Here is an 18,781-nt window from a genome sequence, read left to right on the forward strand (position 1 = left end):
ACTCTGGAGGACTGAGGCATCCTCACCGTATGTTATTGACTGGTGAGGTCCAGTGTTGAGAGTCTAGAGGCCCCTCATTGAAAAGGGGGTACTGTCACAATCCATTTATGGATTTGTAGCAACTCTGGCTACTCTCACATTAAAACTTTTTTCCTTTCAAGCCAGCGGGGGTTAAATTCACTTTTTCCCTGCTGGCTTGCTGGTGTTACTGCAGTGCTGCTGGTTCAGCTGATGTTGTTGGCGACCACTCCCACATCCTTTAAAAGGTCATCTATAGCATCAGCTGACTGTTGGTCATACAGTTCCTCTTTGGAGACCAACCTTTGAAGAAGCAGTACTCTGGTGTCAACCAAGTCTGGTGTTTGGAGTCCTGTTGCTGTGCTATCTGTGGTGTGGAGTTAAGCAGAGGTGTGCACAAGCTAAGTGTTGTATTTTTGTTACCAGGGCAGATCTAGGTGACAAATAGGGACGAGGTAGCCTCACGTCGGCAGGGAGAAGGACCTGCATAGGGTGTTAGATGAGAACAGGAACAGGCTCAGGGTGGAGCTCAGGAGGTGACTGTCCCTGATTCCATATTGTCAGGGTCTTCCTCTCCCCTATTCTATCGGCGTTGTGTTGTTGTGCCGTTTGGTGACCGACAAATCATTGGGTAATGTCACACTGGTCAGTCACTCTGTGACATGTCTTTTATAAAGGTGACTATGTAAGACAGCTGTTTTTAAGGCAGGTAACGAGTTGATTAGGAGCATCTAACTGGTCTGTAGGAGCCAGAACTCTTAATGGTTGGTAGGTGACCAAATACTTATTTCACACTGCAAAATGCAAATAAATTTATATAATTTATAAAATGTGATTTTTTTGGATTCTATTTTTGATATTCTATCTCTCAATGTTAAAATTAAACTACCCTTAAAATTATAGACTGCTCATGTCTTTGTCAATGAGACAACTTACAAATTTCAGCAAGTGATCAAATACTTATTTCATTCATTGTACAGGGTGGGCCATTTATATGGATACACCTGGTTGCGCCATGTATACACCTAATTTAAATGGGAATGTTTGGTGATATCAACTTCCTGCTTGTGGCACATTAGTTTATAGGAGGGGGAAAACGTTTCAAGATGGGTGGTGACCATGGCGGCCATTTTGAAGTCGGCCATTTTGCATCCAACTTTATAAATGGCCCACCCAGGTGTATCCATAAAAAATGGCCCACCCTGTAGATATATAATACAGAAAGATAAAAGTAGGCAGCACTCTAAAATATGAAAAAATAGTGGAGTTTAATTAGCCCATGGGGCGTGGTGACTAGTGATGGGCGTGCGTGCTGGGCACTGCTCAAGTTTCGATCGAGCATCCTGCTGCTTGAGATACTCAGCACTCAATCAAGTATCCAAGTATTCTCTTGCCATGTGCGATTCCCCGCCCTGCATGTTTGGCACCTAATTCTCAGCCACTAAACATGCAGGGATTGCCTGCCTATCACAGAAATGCCATAGCCATGTTGGCTCCTGGCATTACTGTGATTGGCCTGCTAAATAGTGTCATTGACGCAGTGTCGCCATTTTCCTTGCATACTTGTTACAAACGAACATGGGTATGTCTGGCTGACGACACAACATATACGTACAATGGGATGATAAAGGGAGAGGAAGAACCTAACAGTAAGTAGAGCGAAATGGGACACCTGACACCAACCTGTGCCTGTCCCTAAGCTCCCCTAATGCCTTTTGCAGGTCATTCCCCCCACCTCCGTCATGTGCCTAGTGCTTGTGCACTGGCCAGCAAGGACACTAGCCTTGCCACTGCAGGTAAAATTACATAGGGAAAGAAACAGACAAGGGACTGACAGAAATAATACTTAGCTCAAAATCTGCTGCTAAGCTCCACAGCAGCAGAGTAAACAGCACCAGGTAAAAAGGACTCAAACAGCAGCAATACCAATCACAGGTGAGCTCCACACACCTAGCTGGTCTGCATATAAGTTACTCTATAACCAATGATCAGTTGATGGGTCATGTGACTATTTTAAGGGAGGTGGGAATGGTTACCAACCAACATCAGCTGACCAGACGAAATTAAGTTGCCAGCAGTAGACTGACAATAAATCTTGCTGGACCAAAGGAAAAATCTACATTTAAATTCCAACAGACTCAGAGCTGCCACAAATCCCTTAATCATTTGTGACAGTACCCCCTTTTCTACATGGGGCCTCAGCATTCTTAAGACCGGACTTGTCCGTAGTCACTTGGTCCTAAAGGTCATAGCAAACGCAGACCAATGGAGATGGTAATAACTTAGGCTATGGAGGTGAGACAAAGCTGAGCAATGAACTGTATAACACGTTATAGATATGCATCTCTGGGGGTAGCTCTAACTGGTAGGTCATAGGACTGAGAATAGCCACCACCCTATACGGACCAATCACCCAAGAACTCAGAGTCCTAGATGCATACTTCCACCTGATGTTTTTGTTGGCAGCGGATTATTCAGGATACTCTCCAAGCGTGTGACAAACAGGAACACAATACAGGAACAAACAGGAACACTAAATGATAAGCTTAATAGATCAGGACTGAATCATTCGTGTGTTTCTATCTGTGCATCATCTACAGCAGGCTGCTTCTTCTTCCAAACACAGGATAAACAGGAAATACAGTCACATGGTATCCCTGTGTGGGAGTTTTTTTTTTGTTTTAACTTTATGAACAGCATACAAATCTAGCACCTAAACATTCATAGACAGGAATGGAGTTGTTGCACCAAACATATTCCAACACCCCCTCAACAATTACTTATCCTGTTAGTCCCATTGCGCTTCTGAAGTCTACAAACTTGGCTCTTGATAATGGCTTTGTCATACCATCAGCTATCATCTTGTCAGACTTGCAATAAACAAACTCAAGTACACCACGTTCCACAAAGTCATGCAAGTGGTGATGTTTTACATCAATGTGCTTAGGCTATGTGCACACGTTGCGGAATTCCATTCCGCAGTAACTTCCGCGGGAATTCTAGAATTCCATTCCGCAGGAAAATCGCATTTTAAATTCCCACGAGTTTCTCGCGGAAAAACTAGCGATTTACAAGAGTAATCAGCTTGCAGAATGCTAGCGTTTTCCAAGCGATCTGTAGCATCGCTTGGAAAACTGATTGACAGGTTGGTCACACTCGTCAAACATAGTGTTTGACAAGTGTGATCAACTTTTTACTATTGAGGCTGCCTATGCAGCATCAGTAGTAAAAAGATCTAATGTTAAAAATAATAAAAAAAATAAAAATCGGGTTATATTCACCTTCCGGCGTCCCGCGCAGCCTTCCCAGGCCTCAGCGATGCTGTCGTTCCAGGTAATGCCTTGAAAGACCTTTGATGACGTCACGGTCTCGCGATACTGTAGCGATCTCGTGAGGAATAGGGACCGCTACATTATCGCGAGACCACGACGTCATCAAAGGTCTCGCAAGGCATTACTGGGAACGGGAGCATCGCTGAGGCCCGGGAAGGCTGCGCGGGATGCCGGAAGGTGAATATAACACGATTTTATTCTATTTTTTACTGGGATATGGTACCCACAGCCTGGAGGAGAGTCTCCTCTCCTCCACCCACTGGGTACCATCCGCAAATTTTCTGCTTACTTTTCGCATGGTGGGCACAGCCACATGCAGAAAGTAAGCAGAACAATGCATTCCTATGTGGGCGGAATCCCTGTGATTCTGCAAAATTAATGAACATGATGCGTATTTTTCCGCGATGCGATTCCGCCGTGGGAAAATCTGCAGCATTAGCACAGCATTGCAGAATCCCATAGGAATGCATGGTATGCTGTTTTTTTGCGTTTTTGTGGCAAAAATGCACGCTAAAAACCGCCACAAAAGCGCGAAAAAACCGTGATGTGTGAACGCAGGCTTAGCCCTTGCGTTAATCTTCTCACTGCTAGCAAGTTTAATGCATCTTTGGTTGTCCTCATAGATAACTGTTGGTTGAGCTAATGGCTTGCCGAAATCTTCCAAAAGTTGTTTCAACCAAATTACTTCTTGACTTGCATAAGCAGCAGACATATATTCTGCTTCTGTAGAAGATAATGTGACTGACACTTGTTTTCTGCTGGACCAAGAAATTGAATCTTTTCCTAACTTGAACAAGTAACCACTTGTTGATTTCTGATCACTTGAATCTCCAGCCCAATCTGCATCCACATAACCTCTGAGGTCTCCCGATGCAGATATCTTAAGATTTAGCCTTTGAGTTTCTTTAAGCTATTGAAGAATTCTCTTAGGCTAGTTTCACCTTAGCGTTCTTTTGCGCAGCGCATCGGGCGCATAAAAAACGCAAAGAAAATCGCAAAACAAACGCGCGTTTTTTTTACGTCATGCGCACGCTGATGCGTCAAAAAACGCAGCGTTGCTTGCGTTTTACATGCGTTTTTGCATGCGTTTGCGTTTTTATGCGCATGCGTTTTTAGGTGTGACATTTTTTCCATTGTCTAGAGAACATTCTAGACTTGTTTAACTCAAAAACGTATGCGCAAAAAAACGGAAGCGTGCGCAAGACCATGCGCACGCATGCGTTCCCATAGACTTCAATGTGTTGTTTTTGCGCATTCCGTGCTCAAGCGTGCGCATGCGTTTTTTTGCCGAGACAGGGCGCACCAAAAAATGCAACATGTTGCGTCTGGCGCGCCTGGCGCAAAAGACAAAAAAACGCATGCGCACGAAAACGCAAGTGTGTGCAAGACCATGCGCACGTCATGTTAAACATAGGTGCGCAGTGCGCATGCGCACGGGTGCGCACAAAAGCGCTAATGTGAAACCAGCCTTAGTTGCATTCCAGTCTCTTTGGCGTGGCTTGCTTACACATCGGCACAGAATTCCAACTGTGGCTGTGATATCCAGACAAGTTGTGGTTGCTATGTACAGAAGTGCCCCCACTGCTTGTCTGTAACTCTCATTGCTGGGTAGCAGATTTCCTTCTCCTTCCAACTTTAAGTAGGACGGATTCATTGGTGTTGATGCACCTTTGGCTTCTGACATTCCAAACTTGTTTAGGAAGTGTTCTGACCTTATAAGGCGTCTAGCTAGGATACCTTTGTTTGGCCAATCTGATCTCCTGACTGGAGGTTGACTTGGTTCTTCTGTGTCTTCCTTGGTGGCTTTAGTGCTTATCCACACTTCAGTGTTTTCTTTTTCAGTGTCTGGGTTTGGTGATTGAGATTCTTGTTCTTGATTCTTAGGTTGAATAACTGGTGTATCTTCATGGAATTTGAGTGATACAGAGATTTCATCAATCACCACATCTCTGCTGATGTTACTGTGTTAGTCTCTGGGTGCAGGATTCTGCATCTCTTTTGAGCTTCGCTATAGCCCCCCAGGACTCCTTGCTTTGCATGTTTCCTACTTGGAACGGTTTTCTTTGGGAACATACATAAATATTTTTCTTCCAAATATCCTGAGGTGCTTCAGATTAGTCTTCTCGCAGTTCCATAGCTCATATGGAGTTTTATTTGTGGCTTTACCTGGCACTTTGTTTTAAAGTTAGCAAGTTGTCATGGCGTCTCCCCAATACGTTGTAGGTAGATTTGCATTAAACAACATACTTCTTCCACTTTCACAGAGAGGTTCTTTTTCTCTGCAAAATGGATTGCACCTTACCACTTGTATATTCGGTTCAATTATCTGCACACAGGGCTTTTGGCATTCTTCCAAATTTGTTAAACACTACAGCAAGATATTCTTCAAGTTTCTGTGGAACTTCATCCTTACTGTGAAGCAGGTAGGTGACTGTATATCTGGAATAGTCATCAATAAAGGTGAGAAAATATCTCTTCTTGCTAGGAGTTTGAACACTCATTGGACTGCATACATCTGTATATATCAGATCCAGAGACTGTGCAGATCTAGTGGTGCTTATTTTAGGAAAGGATTTTCTGGACATTTTCCCTTTAAGACAGCTAGTGCACTTCAACATTTGACTACACTGGTTGATTTCAATACCATTTGCAAGTTGAGCTAGCTTCCTTACTGCTTCTGGGTCTCTGTGCCCAAGAAGTCTGTGACATACATGGATACAGTTCTTATGTAGATCTTGACTAGCACTGTAGACTCTTTCTTTGCATTTTAGCTAATAAAGTTCATCTTGGATTTTTCCTTCTGCAAGAGTGTGACCCTTCTTTGAGATGATGCAGCTGTTATCTCTAAAAGTAACTATATTCTAGATTGCTTTCAAGGCTGGGAACATAGAGAACATCCATTACTGATATCTTTCTGCTTTTTGCTGAGGAAACTGGATAGTGGAGGTAGCCTTCTCCTACTCCTTCTGAAGTCATATAGTGAACATTAGCTAAGATGACCTTTTCTGACTTGCTTTTATTAAGGTCAGTGAAGAAATCCTTGCTATTTGCCATATGGCTGCTTGCATCAGAATCTATACACCATATATGCTTTACAGATGGACCTGTACTGGCATTAAATGCAGCTTCAACACATCCAGAATCTTCCTTTACAGTTGTTTTGACTGTTCTGCTTTTTAAACTGACTCATTCTTGCTTTCCAAATTCTGCAGTCTGCTTTTAGGTGGCCAGGCTTTTTACACACAAAACGTTCATGAGTTTCTCTTAGATTGCTCTTATATTTAGGGAAATCCTGTATATTTAATGCTTTATCTGCTCCGGATTCATTACTGCTACTTACATGGTGCATTTTTCTCTTGAACTCATTCACAAGTTTGCCTTTAACATACTTTAGTGTCAACTCATCATCTGGCCGAGCATCTAGTGCGGTCACAAGTGTGTCATAACTCTCTGGAAGACCACTTAATAGAAGTGCAGCAACATGAAAATCTTTAATTTCTTCTCCAATACCTCTGAGATGCCCCCCAATCTCTAGGGTGTTTCTTATATAGTCCTGCATTTTTGGTACATCACTTACTGATACAGCTTTCTCATGAGATAAAGCTTATTGCTGAGATTTGATCTTTCATGCACTTTCTGTGACTCATCCCACATCTCCTTTTCAGTTGCATACTTGCATATATGCACAATCTGATTATCATCTACACTGAGGGAGATCGTGCTTTCTGAACCTTCTCTAGCCAAATATCTGGTAATGGATGAGGCATTTGTTTCTGAGTATATTTCCTCGTACCTTCTCTTATGAGCAGCATCTTCATCTTGAATTTCCAGGACTGGTAGTTTTGGTTAGTGAGGCATGGCACTGAGAACTTGACAGGTTTGCTGCTAGTGGACATCTTCTCTCTTGCTCTGTGATGCTTTTGCTTTGGGCTTCTGTTGCTGTGTTACCCTGAGATTCTGTGTCACTCTGGGCCCATAACCTGTTGGCAGCGGATTATTCAGGATACTTTCAAAGCATGTGACAAAAGAGCTTCTTTATTTAGGGACAAACAGGAACAATATATGATAAGCTTAATAGATCAGGAATAAATCATTTGTGTGTTTCTATCTGTGCAGCATCTACAGCAGGCTGCTTCTTCTTCCATACACAGACACAGGACAAACAGGAAATACAGTCACATGGTATCCTTGTGTGAGCTTCTAGGAGTTTTTTTTGTTCTAACTTTATGAACAGCATACAAATCTAGCAACTAAACACTCAGACAGGAATGGAGTTGTTGCACCAAGCATAGTCCAACAGTTAATGGACATCCACACATACTCACTCACACACAGGTCCAGACCTGTATGTTTATTACCACATGTATGTTTGGAGCAAGATGGTACTCTCCATGAAGGACAGACAATGGAGGCATCTTCCTGTGTCACAAAACTCTTACTCTCAGGATACTCAATGGGAACCACCACCCTCCCCCAACAAATCTTCCTGGGAGGACACTGAGGTCTAGAGTTAACCTGAGATATGGGTAGAGTCTTGCCCCTATTCTCCGGTAGCATCCTAACTACCACAACAGGAAAATAGGGGTAGATCTAATAAATACAGCCGATATAGTGGCACCGAGGCAACTGTTTTTACAAAAATTGCCCCAACTATTTCTCTGGACTGCCAATCAATGACCGGATTGTGTTTCTTCACCCATGGAATGCCTAAGACGATGGGAGTAGGCAGACCTTCCAAGACATAGCACAACAGGAACTCATTAGGTAGCATCCCTATGCGTAAGTTCACATTATGATCATAAGAATATCCAAAAACATATCTTAACTATAAAGGGGCTTTTTAGACCATAAAAATCAGTATCCCCATCATAATCAAAAGAGGGTAAGCGGGTGCTTTATGAGTATATATAACCTAAGAGAGGATACAGAAGTATCCAAAAGACACCACTCAAAGAAAAGTTCATCATGGGTAAGCGCTACACTTTATCCCTTTCCATGTGGTTGTTTTAAATTTTTTTTATGATTTACATTTATGCACTTGTCTACCATTTCTTGCATCCCTACCAATATGAGTTCATGTACATTATTGCTATTTCTACCCGCAACTTGATTTCACTCCACTCCACCACCTATTTTTACTTGATTTCTTCCTCTACTTTGATTACTCTTATGTGTTATGTTTACCCTTGATTCATGTCTTTTGAATGTCTATTACTTTTTGAATAAAAACATTTTATTTTATCTGTATCTTCACGGTCCGTGTACGGCTCTCCCTGAAGCATCTATCCACCCTGACAGCAAGGGCCATGTTGGCCTTCAAAGACCTTGGAGTAGCATATTGAAACAGAGAATCTTGAAGCCCAGCTGACAGACCCTGACAAAAATAACTCCTAAGGGCAGGGTCATTCTACTAAAGGTCAGTGGCCCAACTCTGGAACCAAGCAGTACTCCTCAGCCGACCAGACCCCCGCTTGATCTTATAGAGTTTAGACTCAGCTAGGGAGACGCCATCAAGATCACCATACACCAGGGCCAAAGCTGCAAAAACTCAACCACCTACCGCAAAGATGGAGAGTTGGTTAGCAGGGAGAAGGGCCAGAACTGGGGGTCAGCCCCAAGAAGGGAGATCACAATCCCCACTCGTTGATCCTCACTCCCTGAAGAACAAGCGCGGAGCCTAAAATATAATTTACAGGCTTCCCTGAAAACCATACATTTATCTCACCCTCCAGAGTCGGGGAGAGATGTTTTGGGTCTCGGTTGAGCCTGGGCATGAGCCAAGACCTAAAACCCAGACATAAGCTGAAGCTGGTGCAACACCTGTGATCGCAGTTCACTAATCTCATCCGTGCGAGTCTGAATCAGGCATGCAAAAGCTTCAGCTTGAGCCATAGATAATCAAACAACGGTGCTATTATAATGTCACGAACGAACATGGGTATGTCCGGCGGATGACACAACACATACGTACAACGGGATGATAGAGAGGAGGGCCCTAACAGTGGGGAGAGAGAGATGTGATACTTCCTGACACCAACCTGTGCCTGTCCCTATGCTCCCCTAATGCCACATGCAGGTCCTTCTCCCCGCCTCCGTCACGTGCCTAGTCCCTGGCTGTCACCTCTACTAACCCTGGCTAGTGCACTGGATGGCAAGGATGCTAGCCTTGCCACTGTAGGTAAAACTACATAGGGAAAGAGACAAACAAGGGACTGACAGAAATAATAATACTTAGCTCAGAATCTGTTGCTTAGCTCCACAGCAGCAGAGTAAATTGCAACAATACCACAGTCACAGGCGAGCTCCATGCACCTAGCTGGTCTGCACAGAAGTAACTCGATTACCGATGATCAGCTGTCATGTGACTATTTAAAGGGAGGTGAGAGTGGTTACCAACCAACATCAGCTGATCAGCCTAAAAGAAGTTGCCAGCAAGAGACTGACATTTACTCTTGCTGGTGTGGGGAAGGTGACTTGACGGACAGACTAGACTGAAGGAAGAAGGGACGGCTTGTGCACTACACTGTGTTCCAAATTATTATGCAAAAAATATTTCCTCATATTTTCTCTAAATTACCTATATGAATTGCAGTCATTGTTATTTTCCAGTCATCTAATATTCTAGTATAATTGCAATGTTTTTGAGCAAACTTCCTATGAAAACAGTACATTTTTAAAAATAAGAAACACTCAAAATGCATGTTCCAAATTATTATGCACAGCAGAGTTTTCAACCTTTTTATTTTTATTTTGAACAAAAAAAATGGTCAATTGTGAAATTATAAGCATTATCAGCTTATTACAAAATATCAAACAGTTTTCAAGTCAAAACTTTATTCTAGGTGATGTTACATTTGCACATAGGACCCCTTGTTCGAAAGCAGCTTCTGAACTCTCTCGTCCATTGAATTTGTCAGTTTTTGGATGGTTTGTGCTTCAATTGTTTTGCATGTGGACAGAATACCCTCCCAGAGCTGTTGCTTAGATGTGAACTGCCTCCCGCCATCATAGACACTCCTTTTGATGATGCTCCAGAGGTTCTCAATGGGTATGAGGTCAGGGGAAGATGGTGGCCACACCATAAGTTTGTCCTCTTTTATGCCCATAGCAGCCAGAGATGCAGATGTGTTATTTGCAGCATGATCTTGCTGCGGAAAGCACGGTTCTTCCTCTTGAACCATGGCAGGAAGTGCTGTTTTAGAAACTCCACATAGATTATGGAGTTCATCTTTACCCCTTCAGGGATCCTAAAGGGGCCGACAATCTCTCTCCCCATGATTCCAGCCCAAAACATTACTCCACCTCCTCCTTGTTGGCGCCTTAGCCGTGTTTTCATGGGGTGTCCATCAACCAGCCATCCTCCACTCCATCCATCTGGACCATCGAGCGTTGCATGGCACTAATCGGTGAACAAAACAGTTTGGAAGTCAGTCTTCATGCATCGTTTGGCCCACTGGAGCCGTTTCTGCTTGTGTGCAGTGGATAGAGGTGGTCGACAGGATGGCTTATGCACAGCTGCAAACCTCTGAAGGACCATGCATCTTGTTGTTCGGGGGACGTTGAAGGCACCAGCAGCTTCAAAAACTTGTCTGCTGGTATGACAAGGCATTTTTGCAGCTGCTCTTTTAACCTGACGCAATTGCCTGTTGGAAAGAGTCCTCAATTTTTCCTTATCAGCACGCACACGTGTGTGCTGGGAATCAGCTACATACTTCTTGATTGTGCGATGATCACGATGAAGTGTCTTGGCAATGTTGATTGTAGTCATGCCTTGACCTAAATACTCCACAATTTGTTGCTTCTCAGCAGCCGACACATCCTTTTTCTTTCCCATTTTGGCAAAAAATGTAGGCTGCTTAATAATGTGGAAATGCCTTCTTAAGTAGTCTTGCCTTTATTTGGACACACCTGCCAAACTAATTTGCACAGGTATCTGCAATTGCTTTCAGTGATATAAAGAGCCCTGACACACATCACCATCAGTGAGTTTAAATGACAAACAAAAAAATTCTAACCTTATCACTCCTAAACTCTTTTTACATAATAATTTGGAACACAGTTCATAGACGGATATTGGCAATGACAGAAGGGAAACAGCTGGGGAAGGTGGAAAAGGAGTGCAGTACCTAGATTTGACCACAAGATGGCAGGGGGAGCGTAGAACAGGACTTGACAGCAGCTTAGGGCTACGAAACTGCTTAGTCATGGGGGGCGGGGAGATAGGAACCCAGGAGGGAAATTCTCAAGGAAGGGGATAAATAGGACAGGACAGGGTTCCAGGCTAGGCTAGTCCCGGGAGGAGCTCAGGAGGAGAAGACTCAGTACAGAAGACTGACAACAGTGGAGAGCTCGACCAGGGGACTGACAGGAAGAGACAGTCGGGGGGGTGTCCTTGACACGAGGAACCGCAGGACAGACGAGGCCCCGGGGTTACCGATTGGACGACGACCTCGGACTGGTGAAGCGCTGGTGGTAGATAGGCCTAGGGCAGCCACAGCGAAAGATCTGCGAGGAACATCACTGCGACTGAAGGAAAGGTGAACGTACCAGGGCCTAAATACGGAGAGCTGTAAAGTAACTGCGGTGTATGGCTACGGTCGTCAGGAGGACGGCCAATAAACTCAGACCTATTGCAACCTAAATCTGCCTCCGTCTCATCTCTGTGGCGTCTGGTCACGGTAAGCAGTGGACCACCCCCCAATCTGGGCCCCTTACTACACTGGACAAAAGGAAAAAACTACATTTAAAATTCCAGCAGACCCAGAGCCACTTGCTGTAATGTTCACATCTGAGATCCGTTGCTCAAGCCGGACTCCAATGTGAGACAACCATGCCCGCAAGCTAATTGAGGATTTCTTTCAATATCAACTCAATATTATTTTTAATCCGTTGTGCGGGGCCCCTAAAAGATGTGGGGCCCATAATCAGTAATACTGGAATAGACATCAATTCAGCCAATAACTGAGCTCAGCAGCTGTGCCAAAGTTATGCATGATCAGTATTATCAATGTAAATATTAAATATATAAATATTATTAATTTGACATGTGATTGATGCAGCCTGGACAGCGGGCATCATTGATCAGACAATGGCTGCAGTATTGCTGCCATGCCTATTTTCACCCTTAACAGCATTTTTGGTAAGGCGGCTGGCCACACTGGAATGCAGATTAGCCTTATATTTGCAGGTAATTTGCATTTTCCAAGATGACAGGTTCCTTTTAAGAAAAATATTAAAATGTGAAAGTAAACAATGGATGCTCACCTAATTGGGCTATGCTAAAGCGAGCGCAACTCTATTTACAGCATGCATATAGGATTGACTGCCATAGATGTCTTATTTCCTTCACTATGGATACCAAGGAGGTGATTCACAAACTCACAAGTGTGCATTGGTGCTTTCATTAAATTTGGGAATAAACATCGCTTTCGACACCGGATTTTGATATTATGGACTGATTTTGAGATCCTATCCTCAGATGTTAAAAAATCTAGAGGGAGCATTTGTATGCCCTCTTCAATTGGCGAACCTATATGTTACAACAGTGACAGATTAGATTAGTAAATAACAACATTCTCTTTTCATATTTTTACAGTGGTTGGCATAAAAGCGTGACAGTTACATTAAGGACATATAGGACTGGGGCTATGTTATTCTGAAACATCATAATATGTAAATATTCAGTGACATTATTAGATTTCTTATTTAAACTTACTGAAAAAGAGCATTAGCGCCACCTACTGGGTATTTTCAATAGTTTACAATAATGGTATCTTTGCTTCTTTGCTACATTGAACATATTATAACTTATAACTAAACAAAATATAATTTCCATAGCAAATAAAATACAGTCATGTTGTTTTTGTTGGCTTTGTAAAACATGAAGAAGGCTAGTCATACCTATCCATTCTTGAATGCTGTATCATTAAACCGGGCTTTCCACTGCTTTGTCTATGAATTCACTTATCTATATGTTTTCTGTTGTTTTTTCGCTGTTACAAACTAAAGAATAAAAAGTCACCATATTGCCTAAAGAAAACTGACCAGGAAAAGGGGAAACATTCAACACTGACACTACAAGAAAACAGTACAAAAGTTATGGCCTACATGAGTAAATTAAGTGACTAGAACAGGGATGTCAAACTGAAATACAGAAACGGCCAAAATAAAAAAAATTGGACGAAGTTGAGGGCCACCCTTGATATCTATTAAAAATGTCCACAATTGAGGAAGTTTTTCCTTATCATCAAATATATCGATTAACCTTTTCCTATGGAAACAAACTTAACAGGATTGTTCCACAGACAAAATATAATTTAAGTAACATATCTTAAAATAAATAATACACATAATGACAAATGGGGCATACTGGAATAATATATTATGTTATGTAAGAGCAGGAAAAAGCATATCCCCAATGGCATAATATAAATATGTAATAATAAAGGATAAAAAAACCTTTGAATTATTAAATAATATAGATAATAAAGTAAGATGCCAACAAAGTTCCCTCCCAAACACAGTATGATACCCCCACAATGAATTCCTCCAAAGTACCATCCGCATGCACTGTATGATGACCCTATTGTACCCCCCAGCAAAGTATGGTGACCTCAACACAGTGTGAAGCCCTAACTGTGATCCCCACACAGTATAATGGGCTCCACATATTCCTCCGTATAGTATAATGGGCCCCACATAGTCCTCCATACAGAATTGGCACCACATAGTCCTCCATACAGAATAATGTGTCCCACACTGTCCTCCATACAGAAGTATGGGTCTCACATAGTTCTCCATACAGTATAATGGCCTCACATAGTACATAATATAGTATATTTGGGGGTGCTGGCATTACGGACCAAATATAATTATCCTGTTTGCTATATTTGGCCTGCGGGCCAGAGTTTGACATGTGTGGTCTAGAAGAACTATCTTTCTATTTGACTTACACTTTAAATTAAACTTTCTTGTCACTTAATCCTCCTCCACTTCCTCCTATAAACTGCGTTACATAATGTCTAATCACACTTATGTGATTTTTAGGATGCATGCAGGGTCACAACTCCACATATTACTGATCAAGGTTACTTTGTGGCTAAGATATCTTTTTACGATTTATAAAATTTGTGACATCGTACAAGTCCTTAAAATAAATCCTAAAACTGAAAATTGTATTTTTGAGAACAGCATCACACTTAGTATAGTCAGTCAGTAAAAAAATACATAAGTGTTTATTGAAAACTGAATATTTCTGTTATGCACAAGAGCACAGGGAACCTTAACAGCTGTAAAAGGGTAGTTTGGAATTTCCATATAAAAACACTTGTTAAACATATACAATTCAAACACAGTGGTGACGAATCAAGTAGAGCAAAGAAAAATCATTAGATCATTAATAGTGATGAGCGAGTATACTTGTTGCTCGGGTTTTCCCGAGCATGCTCAAGTGTCTTCCGAGTATTTTGGCGTGCTCGGAGATTTAGATTTCGTCATCTCATCTGCATGATTTGCGACTACTAGACAGCTTGAATACATGTGTGGAATGCCTGTTTGTTAGGGAATTCCCACATGTATTAAGCCTGTCTACAAGTCGCAAATCATGCAGAAGAGACAAGGAAAACTAAATCTCAGAGCAAGCCAAAATACTGGGAGATCACCTGAGCATGCTTGGGAAAACCCGAGCAACAATGCTACTCGCACATCACTAATCATTAATGAGGGTGGTTTTCGATTAGAAACATTGTAACTAAGCCCATGAAGCGTTTTAACATACATATCATGAAGTTGACTTCAGAATAGTGATGAGAATTTACTACATCATGGGCAAATGAGCAAGGACTATGTTGTTTTGAATGTTGAATAATACATATATCTATAAAGTATAAACAATTATGTATTTAGGGGTGTTACAGGTAAGAGTGTTGTTGTATTCTTCTAAGATGTGAAAACATGAGAACTAAATTTCTTTATAAAATGTTCTATTATTAACTAAATACCTGTATGGAGAAGGATAACTCATAGCAAAAATGAAGACAGTCATACAGTTTGATTGGTGGCCACTAAAGATGTGTGGATCTTTTAATATTTGAATTTACCGGTTTTGACCTATTTTACACCTAAATTCGATTTGAGGCAAATAAATTTGTGTGAATCTCAATACTGAAAAGCTTGTAATTGCTTGGAAAATACAAGTGAGGGAGAAGAGCAAGAATCTTGCTCACCATAACAGCCTACACACTACAGAGGAGAGAGAGGATCCTGCTGACCATTAGAGCTTACACTCTACAGGAGAGAGCGAGGACCTCACTGATAAGTGATTACACTCTACAGGAGACAGAGACTCACCCAGTGACTCTGGAGATGAAAAACGACTCTGCTGTTAAAACTATGCATCGCTGATATGTGATGGACCAGGTACTGACCACCACTATACATGGCATGACAATCTGCTAGATGTCATAGTTGCAGGTCTTTATGGGGAAGCCTCCCCAGTAGTGATGAGCGAGTAGCATTGTTGCTCGGGTCTCCCCGAGCATGCTCAGGTGATCTCCGAGTATTTTGGTGTGCTCGGAGATTTAGTTTTTGTTGTCTCAGCTGCATAATTTGCGACTTGTAGACAGCCTGAATACATGTGGGAATTCCCTAACAAGCAGGCATTCCACACATGTATTCAAGCTGTCTAGCAGTCACAAATCATGCAGCTACAGCGACAGAAACTAAATCTCGGAGCACGCCAAAACACTCGGAGACCACCCGAGCAACGAGTATACTCGCTCATCACTACTCCCCAGCAATGTGAAAAAGACATTTGCCCCCTCTCTGGAGCTTTAGCAATGATGCCAGAAAAGGTTTTACTTTTTGCAAACTGCAAAACGAATCTCGGAATGTTCGAATTTGCTTGAAACTACAAATTTTAAGAAATTCGACTCCAATCTGATCCTCCTTGGATCGATCTGTTCATCTCTAGTGACCACGACCTATATTGGTAAACCAAGTCACAGATGGCTTCCCCATTTTCACAATTTCTGATACCCAATTGTAAATGATGACATTTTTATGGTATTCATACAGATGCAAGTGGTCAACTCATTTTGTAAACAGTCATAATACAGTAGGGAGCTGGTGGTCTAACAAGTGTTACATTATATATATATATATTTAAAAATGTACATATCAATTAACAAAATTAGTATATACTATATTGCTGACATAAATTACTAAAATAATAAATTCACTGCTGGAAAATTGTATTTTAATTATAAGTGAGTGCTGTATTTAGCATCTGCATATAAATGTATGCTCAGGAATGTGTTCCGCTGCATCATATAAATGATCATATTTTTGAGATTCCAAATACTATACTCAATGCTATAGAGAAATAGAAATGCAACTCTGAGAAAACTGTATCTCACATACACTCACTGGCCACTTTATTAGGTACACCATGCTAGTAACGGGTTGGACCCCCTTTTGCCTTCAGAACTGCCTCAATTCTTCGTGGCAGAGATTCAACAAGGTGCTGGAAGCATTCCTCAGAGATTTTGGACCATATTGACATGATGGCATCACACAGTTGGCGCAGATTTGTCGGCTGCACATCCCTGATGCGAATCTCCCGTTCCACCACATCCCAAAGATGCTCTATTGGATTGAGATCTGGTGACTGAGGAGGCCATTTGAGTACAGTGAACTCATTGTCATGTTCAAGAAACCAATCTGAGATGATTCGAGCTTTATGACATGGCGCATTATCCTGCTGAAAGTAGCCATCAGATGCCTGTTCTTAGCTGAGAGGAGTGGTACCCAGTGTGGTCTTCTGCTGCTGTAGCCCATCTGCCTCAAAGTTCAACGCACTGTGCGTTCAGAGATGCTCTTCTGCCTACCTTGGTTGTAACGGGTGGCAATTTGAGTCACTGTTGCCTTTCTATCAGCTCGAACCAGTATGCCCATTCTCCTCTGACCTCTGGCATCAACAAGGCATTTCCGGCCACAGAACTGCCGCTCACTGGATTTTTTTTCTTTTTCGGACCATTCTCTGTAAACCCTAGAGATGGTTGTGCGTGAAAATCCCAGTAGATCAGCAGTTTCTGAAATACTCAGACCAGCCCTTCTGGCACCAACAATCATGCCACGTTCAAAGGCACTCAAATCACCTTTCTTCCCCATACTGATGCTCGGTTTGAACTGCAGGAGATTGTCTTGACCATGTCTACATGCCTAAATGCACTGAGTTGCCGCCATGTGATTGGCTGATTAGAAATTAAGTCTTAACACACAGTTGGACAGGTGTACCTAATAAAGTGGCCAGTGAGTGTATATTCCATTGCTGAATCTCACATTAACGAAATGCCTTATAAACTATTTTCTCAAGTAAATTAGTTGCTGCTTATTAAGTAGATGAACTTCGGTCACGTTAGCATATTTTGCTCTCATTTCCATTTCAAATATCCAAAAGACACTAAAAGGGATTTTATGTTGTGTGCTACCAGTTACAACATACCTATGTTTTGTGCAGATAATGGTTATTTATATACTTCTCGAAAACATACAATGATTTTAACAAATATCTATATTTCTTAAACAAAATCTAAAATATAGTACAAAAATAAGAGGAGTCAACAGCATAAGGCACTGCATATCTCCTAGCACCTTATGAATTAAGGAATCAGCTTCTGCTGCTGGAAAGGATCAGTGCATTATAACATTATGTAATTTCAAAGTGCCATCTTGTATGTAATAAGAAATCTAGTCTTGGTTGTCTTGCCTTTGGACAAGGACCATGGACAAGGATCATTAAGAACACAGTTAGTTATGTAAGTTCCTATAATGCACTTTACTGCTTTTCTTGTACAATAGTGAGGTACATTGATATAGTATTTGGCTTCTTGTATAACACAAATAGCACCATGTGTTGTAAAACTTTGGTCTTTATGTCTGTCTCATGCATACTTGACAGCGGCTGACATGTGTACGGAGGTCTCCAGCTTTGAGAGTTGACGGAGTAGGTTTTCTGTATAAATTAAAATTAATAGCAAATTAGTCAATGTAAATTACAGCAGTATTTTAAAGAGGACTTGTAACATGTGATAAATCTACTAACCGGAAGATATAGTGTTAATCTGCATAGTTAATACTGGTTGAGAGGTGCCCAACAGCCATACTGAAAGCACAGACCCCCCCGAAGGTGATGACAGATTCCCTTTAATAAGTCACAATCTTTTAGTATAACTCAGAAGTTGCGCAAAAATATTGCAACTTTTGGTGTTTGTACACCAGTCCCGGCAAGCTACACCAACATAGGCACAGCATGATCAGGACAGGACATGGCTACACCTACCTGTCAAATTCATAACAAGTTATGCCACTTTAGTGGTGTAACTTACTCCTGAAATGTACTCCAGTCTTGTACTTGTAAAACTCCTAATTCA

The 18,781-nt window shown here is 41.8% G+C and overlaps 1 protein-coding gene across 1 annotated transcript in view; it reads right to left on the reverse strand.

Moving 5' to 3' along the window:
- Positions 1-15,397: 15,397 nt before the first annotated feature.
- The window catches only part of COL4A1 (collagen type IV alpha 1 chain), a 232,061-nt gene continuing 228,677 nt past the window's right edge, over positions 15,398-18,781 (reverse strand). Inside the window, exon 52 of the mRNA XM_073556826.1 lies at positions 15,398-18,363. Within this exon, the coding sequence (XP_073412927.1) occupies positions 18,282-18,363 (82 nt within the window). The 3' untranslated portion in view covers positions 15,398-18,281. The remainder of the gene's footprint in view (positions 18,364-18,781) is intronic.

This window comes from Dendrobates tinctorius, unplaced genomic scaffold (assembly GCF_039654945.1).
Source record: "Dendrobates tinctorius isolate UK_male_01 unplaced genomic scaffold, ASM3965494v1 ptg000240l, whole genome shotgun sequence".
NCBI classification, from domain to species: Eukaryota; Metazoa; Chordata; class Amphibia; order Anura; family Dendrobatidae; genus Dendrobates; species Dendrobates tinctorius.